At 40.5% G+C, this 12,292-nt stretch overlaps 1 protein-coding gene across 3 annotated transcripts in view; it reads right to left on the minus strand.

The window, feature by feature from the left end:
* Positions 1 to 1,021: 1,021 nt before the first annotated feature.
* NBAS (NBAS subunit of NRZ tethering complex) overlaps positions 1,022 to 12,292 on the minus strand; it is a 159,881-nt gene continuing 148,610 nt past the window's right edge. For all 3 annotated transcript variants that reach the window (XM_063150856.1, XM_063150857.1, XM_063150855.1), the window contains 2 exons: positions 10,166 to 10,294; positions 1,022 to 1,783 (listed from right to left, as the gene is read on the minus strand). In XM_063150856.1, the coding sequence (XP_063006926.1) occupies positions 1,508 to 1,783; positions 10,166 to 10,294 (405 nt within the window). In that variant the 3' untranslated portion in view covers positions 1,022 to 1,507. The remainder of the gene's footprint in view (positions 1,784 to 10,165; positions 10,295 to 12,292) is intronic.

A 12,292-nucleotide genomic window follows, 5' to 3' on the forward strand; every position in this document is an offset into this window, starting at 1 on the left:
ACAAATCAAGAGGGACGGGCAATCAGCAACCATCTGATGTTCAGCAGAAAAATGGATGGATTCTGCACCTGAGATGGGGCAACCCTGGATGGACAGACAGACTGGGGCAATGAGAGGCTGGACAGCAGTGCCACAGAAAGGGACCTGGGGTCCTGGTTGATGGCAAGTTCAAACTGAGCCAGCAGTGCCCCGGCAGCCAGGAGGGCCAAACCTGTCCTGGGGCATCAGGGACAGCATGGCCAGCTGGGCACGGGAGGGGATTGTCCTGCTCTGCTCTGCACTGGGGCAGCCTCACCTCCTGTGCTGGGGCAGCTCTGGGTGCCACAATGTAAGAAGGGCATGAAACTATTGCAGAGTGTCCAGAGGAGGGAACAAAGATGGTGAAGGGCCCTGAGGGGAAGCCTGTGAGGAGCGGCTGAGGTCACTTGGAGGAGGCTGAGGGCAGAGCTCACTGCAGTTACAGCTTCCTTGGGAGGGGAGAGGAGGGGCAGGCACTGATCTCTGCTCTGTGGTGACAGGGACACGACCTGAGGGAATGGCCTGAAGCTGTGTGAGGGCAGGTTTAGGTCAAATATTAGGAAAAGGTTTATCACCCAGAGGGTGGCTGGGCACTGGAACAGCTCCCCAGGGAAGTGGCCACTGTAGCAACCTGACGGAGGCTCAAGGAGCATTTTGACTCTGTTCTCAGGCACATGGTCCTGTGCAGAGTCAGGAGTTGGACTCCAGGATGCTTGTGGGTCCCTTCCAACTTAGCATATTCTGTAATTCTGCAAATATACACATTTATGCAATTTTTCATAACTCAGGAAAAATGTAACTAAATACTTTGAAAGTACATTCACAATGGTATCAACACATGTTCAGGATTTAAGATGGGGCTTCCGAAATGGTGGAGAAAAATATCTCTTAAACTTTAGCTTGTCCTCATGAATAAACATCAGTAAGGAAAGACAGGAATTTCAGAAAAGGGGCTGAAGAAAGAAAATATTTATGTGCCTGAAAGGCTGAAAGAGATAGCACATTAAATGCAAAATATTTTATTTATTGCAAACAAAAGCTGTGATAACAACATTGCACAATACTGAATTTTAAGGTTTTGAAATTCTCAAAAATCACTCTTGTGACTTCTTTTGCTCTATATATATCTTTATATTTTTACATTAGTTTTACATTATGACAAGAGTAAATTACTTACAGAAATTAAGACAAATTGTATATAGCCTGCCACCCCACTAATGTTTCATTTATACGTAACTGAGTGTAACCATTTAACTTTGATCTGAAAGGATGATCATATTCATTGCTTTGCTAATCATACAACAGAATTATACCGTCTGCACCAATAGTTTTTTAAACAATTAGAAGTATATGGGAATTTACTGTGTGCTGTGTGTTTTCTACAAAATGTAGGTAATAACTCACTTTGTTACTTTACTAGAGCAACAATTTCTCCCTTTTGTGTAAGATCTCCAGCAAATATGCAGACAAATGCATAAGTCCAACATTTTCAGATCCAGTGCTGAACAGCCTGAAGGGCAGTAGTGAAAGTCCTGAGTGCAGGATGGGTGCCTCGATGAGCCATGAGGAGAGACCCGGCCTCTGCACTGAACCCTGCTTCCTTAAGCTGCTGAGCAATTTCCTCCACATCCCAGCCCCCCTGCCCCTGGTTGGCCAGGAGGTGGTCAATGAGGCGTGGGCAGAAGGCCGTGGACATGCACTGCACCACCAGCTTGGCGTTGAGGAGCAAGGAGAGTATTTCAGCATCACAAGTGGAATCATCAACCTGCAAAGAAAGAGAAATTCAAAGTAATTAACAATTAATTACCAGGTACAGCCATCAGCTAGGACATGTCATGATGGCTCTGACTGCACAGTGTGACCTTCAAAGTGAGAGGAGTATTCCCCACAGATCACCTACAGGGATACAGGCTTTGCATATGTCAGAATATGTAAAGGTATGTCTTTAACACTCTACCACATTAATATAAATATCTGACCTGCACAAAGTTAAGGAATAAGAATGCTTAACAGTCTGCGATTACACCACCAGCTTTATAGACTTTTCACAGGTTTTCAGTCCCAGTGCAGCACAGATCACACCATTTAGCTCCATATCAAGAATGACAATCTGAAGAAGGTCAGAGCAGAGTATATTAAATTTTGGTCTCTTTATATTAATATATTGCATTACATTTCACATGTTAATATGACAGGCAACATTCACACTCTCAATCAGCACCCACAGCAAGGATGAGATTTTCAAAAGAATGTAACATATTGAAAGATGTGAAACAGAGCTGCTACCTCTGAGAGACATCCTGGATGCCACAAAAAAATGTGGTAACTTGATATATGAGAACACAATTCTCTCTTGAGAATCTTGTCTGTAGCTTTGCAAATAACATTATAGAATACTTTAAATTCTATTTCAGTTAATTTTGATATGCCCTTCCTGGTTTCTTTGAAATACAGTGCTGTGTTAATTTACCACTTAATGAAGCACAATTGAACAACTACATACAAACCAAAAAGGGGCCCCACCCAGAGGGGCCTTGACAAGCTTGAGAGGTGGCCCTGAGCAATCTTCATGAAATTGAACAAGTCCTAGTGCATGGACCTGCATCTGGGCTGGTGCAATCCCAAGCACAAGTACAGGCTAGGCAGAGAATGGATTGTGTGCAGCCCTGAGGAGAAGAACCTGGGGGTGCTGGTGGACAAGAATTCCAACATGAACCATCCATGTGCCCTCACATCCCAGAAAGCCAATCAATCATATCCTAAGCCTCATCCCAGGCAGTGTGGGCAGCAGGGCATGGGAGGGGATTCTGTCCCTTTGCCCTCCCAACCTGGAGTGCTGCACTCATCTCTGAGATCCCCTACATAAAGACATGGACATTTTGAAAAGAGTGCGGAGGAGGCCACCAGGATGCTCAGAGGGCTGGAGCACCTCTCCTATGAGGACAGAGCAAGATGCTAAGACTGGAGACATTAAGGCCCTGGAGACACCTCACAGCACCTTCCAGTATCTAAAAAGGGCTACAAGAGAGCTGGAGAGGGACTTTTTACAAGGGCAGGGGTTGACTGGACAAGGAGGAATGATGAAACTGTAAAAGGACATGTTTGGATTAGGTATTAGCAATAAATTCTTTATTGTGAGGGTGGTGAGGTACTAGCATAGATTGTCCAGAGAAGCTACAGGTGTCTCATTACTGGGAGTGTTTCAAGGTCAGGTTGGATGGGGCTTTGAGCTACCTGGTCTAGTGGAAGGGAAGAGATTGGAACGAGATGATCTCTAAGCTCCCTTCCAAGCCAAACCATTCTGTGATTCTGTGATAAAAACAGGACCAGAGGAGGGCTAAACAATAGTATTAAGTTACTTTATTGTAACTTAATAAGGTGCACTAGTTTTCAATTAGTGCACCTTATTAAGTTACAAATAAACTTATCAAATTATAGTACATTTACAAAACCACCTCCCAGTTTAAAAGCAAAAAGAAAATTGCCTGATTACTTTCTGCTTAATTTTCTATAAAAATTATGTGCTAACATCCATGATTGGTACCAGGGTATCAGCAAGGAATAAACACCCTATGATAAGTTATTTAGCACCCCTGAAGAGCAATTCAACTGCTACACAGGGCATAACTACTGCACAAAGGGAGATTGGCAGTGACATTTCACAGTTGTAATCAAGCCATTTTTAAACTAATTAGCACAGAAGGTCCAGTTTACAAAACAGTTCTAAGAACTGCAGGGATGTCCAGCCTTCAGCCTCTCCAATCTTAGTCTTCAATTATTTAATAACTGCCAAAAGTTAATGATGGAAATTTTTTTCCTGTTGAAGACAGGCTGATCATTAAATAAAATGGGCCAGCAAACATCTGAACATGAGCCAGAGTGTGCCCAGGTGGCCATGAAGGCCAGTGGCATCCTGGCCTGGATCAGCAATCGAGCGGCCAGCAGGACCAGGGCAGGGATGGTCCCCTGCACTTGGCACTGGTGAGGCCACACCGCAAATCCCGTGTCCAGTTCTGCACCTTGCACCTGCAAGAAAGACACTGAGGTGCTGGAGCACGTCCAGAGAAGGGCAACGGGCTGGGAAAGGCTCTGGAGACATATGAGGAGCTGCTAAGGGATCTGGGAGTGCTTATCTTGGAGAAAAGGAAGCTCAGGGGAAATTTGAATTGCCCGTGAATTCTCTACAACTGCCTGAAAGGAAATTACAGTCAGATGGGGGTCAGCCTGTTCTCCTAATTAACATGTGACAGGACAGGAGGAAGCATCCTCAGGTCGTGCCAGGGGAGGTTTACATTGGGTATTAGCAAAACACAGTTGTCAAGCATTGGAACAGGTTGCCCAGGGAAGTGGTTGAGACTTGGTTTAGAGAGGACTTTGCAGTGCTGAGTTAACAGCTGGACATGGTGAGACTCCACAGGTATTTTCTAACCTAAACAATTCTGATTCCAAAATTTCTAGTGTTGGCATCTTGCAGCACACCATGGAGCACACTAAGCCATTATCCAAACAGCTGCCATCTCTTCTGAAATGGGGCTGAAGGGATATCCTCTCGCACCTTGAAGCTCTGTGTGGTCTGTTCTTAACTTGTATGTAGAATGGGACTTTACACAGGGCTTCACTGTTTGATTTTATGAACATAAAATGCAAATAGGAATTACAGTAGTGAGATTAAGCAGATGCAAGATTTAAATTAAATTTTTTTTAGGCTACTATTCAGTTAAGAAAAACTGCTTTAAATTAGTGTGATTTTATATACCACAAATGTACAAAATTGAGAGACAAATCTGAAAGAGGACTGTTCCTAGCACAGACCATTACACATCTGAGCTATACTACAGGCAGGAAGATACCCATGCAACCCACAAGCAGAGAAACCTGTCTGCACTCACAAAGAAATGAGATCACTGTGGTTTCACACGTAACAACACAGCTCACAAAAAGGCTCTTGGGTTGTGCCCCACAGCTCATCCTTAGGCCCAAACAGATCAGTAGGTTTAAACTGATTAACATTTCCCATTTTCTGACTTGCAAACTGTCTGAAGACCTGGTAAGGAAGAGGAAATTTTTGTAATTTAGTTGTCTCCAGGCAACTGGATGGAGACACATGATGGCAACCAGACCCTGTGAATGCATTTTGTGCAGTTAAGGCCACTGTCTGTTCCACCATTCTTTGGGAAGTCGTGTGGGGTCTGGCAGGTGTGGGAAGAACACAGAGACACCAAGGGTTAATGAGAATTGCATTTAAAAATAGGCAGCAAAGAAAGCTCAATTGACTGATTTACCAGTTTTACAGCTCCAGGTCATGCCAATTTTGGGGGTATCAACTGCACATATAAAAACATTTCTAGTCATTAGTTTAAATAAAGACAACAACTTACAGAGATTGTCAATGAATTGATACATGTTTACAAACCTCAATTGAGACACCTTATACACTGAACAGCTCTGTTTAAATAGAACTGTAAGATTTTTTTAAATTAAATCATTGTAACTGTAGCTTAAGACTACATTTATTTAAAATTAATTTTAAATCAGAACAACAAGCATTAAAGTAAAAAAAAAACCTACTAAAACAATATAAAAGGCAAACACAGAAAGCATATATTTTTAAAGAACTACACCACAGAGAGTACAGTAAGTTTTTTATGCAAGAAATTGCTCAGCAAAACTATGACTCTCCAAACTAAAAAAGAGACAGCTCCAAGGGCATAGGGCAGATAGCAACATCACCAAAATTATAAAGGGATTAATTAAAAACATTATCTTATTAAGACAGTAAAAAATATAAAGCATCAAATTACCCTAGTGGGATCAGATTACAAGAAAATAAAAAAAAGGCTTTTTTCGCTCTTGAATTCTCTGTCAAATGATACTTGAAGATGTAAAAGCTCATCCAAGTCTAAGAAAAAACTGCACAAAACCAAGAAAAGAAAACCACTGGCAATTACTTAGCAGATACATACAGCTGAAAATAACCAAAAGTTTGGAAAGTAGTATTTCAGAGGAAGAAATACTGTACATCTGCCCCATTCTTACTCCTCACTGGACTTGTAATTCTTCCATCTGTTCGAGCCAGGATGCTGTTCCAGATGGCATTTTGATCCTCAAAATGTTACATTTTAAAAAATATTAATGGAAATCAACCTCAAGAATTATTTTTGCTTGCCATACATACCAAATATTAGCCTACAGTAGATACAGACTCCTAAACACACTGCATTTTCATTTTCAAAATCATTCTTTTGAGTCTGTAAGACAGTAAAACCCAGCAAGTCAAAAACAACCACCTTACTATCCCAGTTTTAAAAAGCTGTTTTTTCTGGGCAGACAGCTCAGTCAAGATCTTACCAATGAATCACTTCTGATCTGCCTGCAGATGCAGAGCCCTTGCTATCCCAAGACTAACTAGTCTATAAAACCAAGAATATTGCTAATCCCAGAATCACTGTTCCAGTGATGTGGAATGCAGCTGACTGCAGTTTAAAGAGGTCTCAGAGGTGCAGGTTATCTTCTGCACAAATTAACACCCAGCCACTTTCCATACTGTGTGAATACACTACGACCCACGATAATGCCAGAATCAGAGTGTATATGTAAGAGAAACATCATTATATGCCTATCTAGAACTCCATGCTAAGGGTGATAATTTTTTTTTCATTACAGTAAAATCTGGGAGGTTTAAATGGGAGCAGCTTTCATTTTTCATATCCATCTCTCCTTCAGGAGAATTTGTCAGCGTAGATTTAGCATGATGCCCACACACAATGTCCATGGTTACGAGTAAAAGATCTAATGGGGGTAATTACATTAAGGAGAAGTGACTTTTTTCCCTTGGCTTTCCTATTTAGGTATTGGTTAATATCTGCTTCCAAGCACTGAGGTGTAGGCATTCAAGTGGTACCTCTGCCCTTATGAGAGCACTTGGAAGTACTGCATCCAGGTGTGGAGCCTCCAGCACAAGACGTGGACTTGTTGGAATGGGTCCAGAGAAGGTGATGAAGACTGTCTTAGGACCACCTCTCCTACGAAGATTAGCTGACAGAGCTGGGGTTTTCAGCCTGGAGAAGAAAAGGCTCTGGGGAGACCATACAACAGCCTTTCAGTACAACAGAGCTGGAGAGGGATGTTTTACAAGAGCATGGAGTTGGTACTAGGAAGAAATTCTTCACTGTGAGGGTGGAACAGGTTGCCCAGAAAAATTGTAGATGCCCCAGCCCTGGAAGTGGTCAAGGCCAGGATAGCTTTGAGCAGCCTGGTCTAGTGGAAGGTGTCCCTGCCCATGCAGGGTTTGGAACTAGATGATCCAATTCCCCATCAGCACTGTTTGCACAGGCATCCAGAGGCTCTGGCATTACTAACAAGCAAAATTTCACCTATAATTCCTGCATCAGAAACCCCATAAGTTATGAAAGAGAAGGGCTTCTGATGACCTAACAGCAGTAAAGAACTGAAACTGCAGTTTCCCAGAGTATTCCCTTCTCCAATATAATATGAGACGAAAATGCTTTTCTTTTTATTCGTTCCTGGAGTACAGATCTCTAGAACAAATAAATAAGGGGAAAAGAAACAAGTGACATAAAAAATCCTGGAAAAATAAACTGGAGAAAGATATTTTATCATAATCACCATTAGCTTATAATGTAACTATTTTTTAAAAGATTAAACCCCATAAAGTCAATAGCCATAAATGGCATACACTGGAGAACACTAGAAATTCCATTATTGCACACAAAATGTGTGATTGTTCATATTACATTTTTCAGTAAAACATGTTATGAAGGTAGATTCAGTACTTCATCACTGAAATTATAACATGCAAATAAAGCTGAAGTACTTTTTCAGACTAAAGCATTTTGCTTATTCCATTTTCTATTAAAGTATTGATTGAACAAGTATTGCACTGCTTATATTAGCCCCCACTTGTTAGCTGTTTTAACATTATAGGTACCAACAGGCAATAGAGTATTGACTTGCTCTCTCAGATGTATAAAAATCAGTTTTCATCTCTGAAAATGCACAGTGCACAGACAACACTGAAATCCCTCTCAAAAACAATCTGACTTTTAAGGGTTCTATTAGCAGCAATAAGATTATTTAGGTAAACTGGTTTTTTTTAAATTACTCACACAGTACACAACATAGGGGAAGAACAGTTATTTCTGTTACTCAGAAAAGACAAGTGGCAGTTCATTCAAAGATACACAATAAAAAGAGGGGTCTGCAATTTCAAAAAAGCTTACGCAAAAACTTGGTTGGTTTATTACAGGCAAAAGCTGCACAATTTCTAGTATCAGCACTTCAGCATCATCCTTAACTGTAAACATCCATAAAGCTGTCAGCAGCATACAACAAATGGCTAACTAATACATCCCATCAGCAAGCAAGTGCTGTATTTTTCTCACAGCCATGTTTGGGAGCTGTGTTAGCACTGGATTGGGGAATCAATAGCCATGATTCCCCTCTGCCAGATGTTATTTGTCTGTTTCCTGTTTAATGTAAGTAGAAATGGCCTTCCTATGAAAAATTAATTTAGAATTTGACAAAAAGCATTAACTGCCTGAATGCTGAATACTGTTTTTTAAAATGCAAAAAGTATGCATAGAAAATGATACTGAATAAACAACATTGGCATAGCTAAGTAATATATGCTCTTTCAGTACAACAGCAAACAATGTAATCATAAGAGATGCATACAAAACAAGGAGTAAGAGGTACTTTTTATACAATATAGGAACAGCTTTTACATTTAGCACAGCACTCTTCTGTACTAGCTGCTTTTCTAACTCTGTCACATTCCAGGTACTGGCTAAGCTCTATGCCTGGTGTAATAAAGTCAACATTTAAATCTTCATTGACTTAAAGTAAAACATTAGACCAAAGCTAACTGCTTCAAAAATTCTAGGTTATTCAGCACTCTTGCAGAACTATATGCTCAAATTAATACTGAAGTTAGAAGGAAAAACTAGAAACAACTTATCAAGCTGCCTCCTGTAAAAGAAAGCCAAAAAAACCCAAAATTATCTTGGGCATGCACAGGTATACAAAATGCTTTATACCAGCAAGAAGTTAATAAGGTTCCTGGCCCTAAAACTCCAATATAATGTAATCAGCCTAGAGTGTAGGAAAGCTGGAGCACACTAGAAAGAAATGGCCAGTTTCAAGAGCAATACAATTAGTAACCATTCAGTAAGTGCTACTGCACAGCATTATGCTTTAAAAATAGTTAAATAAAACGTATTTGGACACTTACTCCTGCTGACAAGCTTCAGAATTAGTCAAAGAAGTCAATTTTAAAAGGCTAACAAGAACACAGATGAGAAAGTACATGCATATATTAGATTATCCGATTTGTGCTTGCTTTTCAATGAGATCATCTTGTTTAAAAGTTACCAAAAAGCCTTGTTTTGTAGAAATAAAATCTAAAATTGCAGGTGGTAAAAGAAAACAATCAATATACTATTGTTTTGGTGGTTAATATTTATGCAATTGTTTTGCAAAAAACATAGAAAATTTGTGGTTAGGAGACTAAATTTCAGCTTTTAGGGCATTCCTTCTTATTTGCTGAAAAGCAAATGTACAGGGAAAAGACAGTTATGTAATGTTATATAGCAAGTGACATCTGCATTAATGTCTTCCAGTTCTTGCCCAAAGAAAAGGACAGTATTTAGATTTCTCCTCCAGAAACTCTGGCACCAAGTCTGTTTAGAATGGCAGGAAAGTCCCCGAACATCCCATCACATCAAAACCAGTGACATAACAGCTCTCCAAGTGTATATAAACACATGCCACATTTGTCAGAAACAAGCTGAGTCATCCGACATACTATTATCACTTTAAAAACCCCAAAGTGAGGGAATATGAACACAGAGGTAACAACCTACTTCATGTATCAGAATAGTTTCTGTTCCACCACACTGACATAAAACAGCATACACCAAGTATTCAAAGGAAGTGCTATGAGGTTTAATCACTCAAGTATGTATAAAAGCTCTTACCAGCCCTGTGTTACTGCTCACTGTGGACACAATAGCTGTGCAAAACCTTAACAATGGTTAAGTGTCTCAGCAGTCTCTGCTTACTACACCAGGATAAAAGAGCTAACTTATTACCTCAGCCTCTGAAAGGTGGCTCATTCAACTGTTCATACCTTAGCAACAGCTGTTATCTGCTCCAGTGCCACAGCATGAAGGTCTTGGTCTTTGCTTTCTACCAGCAGTTTCAGGGATGGCAGCAGGAGGGACTGGTTAAGCAGCAGCAAACATAATTCTTTTATACACTGAAATAAAAAGTAAATTCTCTCAGTGTGATCGCTGAAGTTACTAACATCATCATTCACAATGAAATTTATGAAAATTTTATGTCAAATGCAAAATGAAAACCACACTTCCACAACAAATGAACTCCCTGTTGGAAACAAATCCTTGGAAACTAGAAAGAACAAATTTTAAAAATGTGGAATACGGGTTAAAGTGCAACATTTCTTATATTAAGACAAGGCAGGTACTGAATCACCATTACAATCAGGAGTTTTACTGAAAAATAACAGCAGTCCCACAGCTCTCTGTGGGACTAACATATTTGTGCTTACTGAAATACTGCAAAACACAGAAAGAAACGTTGACAGACACCTGTGACAATTCTGTAACTCAATTATGCAATCAAAAAAGTAGAAAAAAGAGGAAATGACAGCACATACCAGAGCTGAATAATGTTTCTGTTGCAAAAAGCTTCAAAATTTTATACAATATTTTACACAATATAGGTTTAGGAAATTAAGTTTCTGCCATTGATCTATTTTCCTATATTTGATAATACACCATAAATTTAGCATCACACAACTTCAAGATAAAACTGTCCAGAAAATACCTTCTAAAATAAGGTGTTTTATTCCTTTATACATAAGGTATTTTTTATAGAACATCCCTCAACAAATCTATTGTGTACTTCTAAAATTTTACCTTGTCCCTTAGTTAAACAACCAAACAACATGTCCTACATGTGAGCTGTTGTATTTTCCTCAGTATTGTAGTGATTTGTCCATTTATACGTCAAAAAGTATTTCAACCTACAAATTATACTATAAATCAAATTATAACTTTCCTTTCCCTTTTTGTCATTTCTGAGAATTTAGGTTGCTTGTCACAACCACTTCTGAACGAAGCCCATCAGAGACGTCCCAATTTCCAAGGCACTTTACGCAAGGGACGCTGGATATTGTATGATAGTTACATTGAAAATGGTATCCATCTCTTAAGAGATGCTCTCTGTTTCACTCTAACAATTTGAGAGCAATTGTCAAAGGAGCTCATCAGCTAAATATTAAGCTAAGAGAATGCAAGTCATGTATTTCTTATGTCTTTTGAACTTTAATGATAACTGTAACAATTTAATGACCAAGATGATTCACACATTTAGTAGCATAGTTTCAGCAGCCATGAGCCTAAAAGCCTAATTATTATTTGAAGATGAGGAGACATTAAATATTTCAACTATAAGGTACTGCACAGATACATAGCTTTGCTTGGGACAGGAAGCTCTCTGGCTTTTCCAAATTTATACCTTCAAGAAAAACAGCCTAGAAGGATATATTCCATCACAGTAAGCTCTGAGTCACTAAGGCAAGCCTTGTTCTCTTATTCAGACTTGTTCCTTTAAACTCATATTCAGTACTGCTACTGATTGTTGATGCTTTAAATCACACAATATACCGAGTTGGAAGGGACCCACAAGCATCATCAAAGTCCAGCTCCTGGCCCTGCACAGGACCATCCCCCAGAGTCACAGCACATGCCTGAGAGCAGTGTCCAAATGCTTCATAAACTCTGTCAATCTTGGTGCTGTCACACTTCCCTGGGGAGCCTGTTCCAGTGCCCAACACCCCTGGGGAAAGAACCTTTTCCTAATATCCAACTTAAATCCCCTGACAAAACTTCAGGCCATTTCCTCAGGTCCTGTCCCGGTCATCACAGAGCAGAGATCAGTGCCTGCCCCTCCTCTCCCCCTCCCGAGGAGCTGTAACTGCAGTGAGCTCTGCCCTCAGCCCCCTCCAGGCTGAACAGACCAAGTGACCTCAGCCACTCCTCACAGGCTTCTCCTCAGGGCCCTTCACCATCCTCATGGCCCTCCCTTGGAGTCTAATACATTAATGTCTTGTATTGTGGCACCCAAAGCTGCCCCAGTGCAGAGCAGAGCAGGACAATCCCCTCCCTTGCCCAGCTGGCCATGCTGTCCCTGATGCCCCCAGGACAGGTTTGGCCCTCCTGGCTGCCGGGGC

The sequence above is a fragment of the Melospiza melodia genome, chromosome 3, assembly GCF_035770615.1.
Source record: "Melospiza melodia melodia isolate bMelMel2 chromosome 3, bMelMel2.pri, whole genome shotgun sequence".
In the NCBI taxonomy this organism is placed as follows: domain Eukaryota; kingdom Metazoa; phylum Chordata; class Aves; order Passeriformes; family Passerellidae; genus Melospiza; species Melospiza melodia.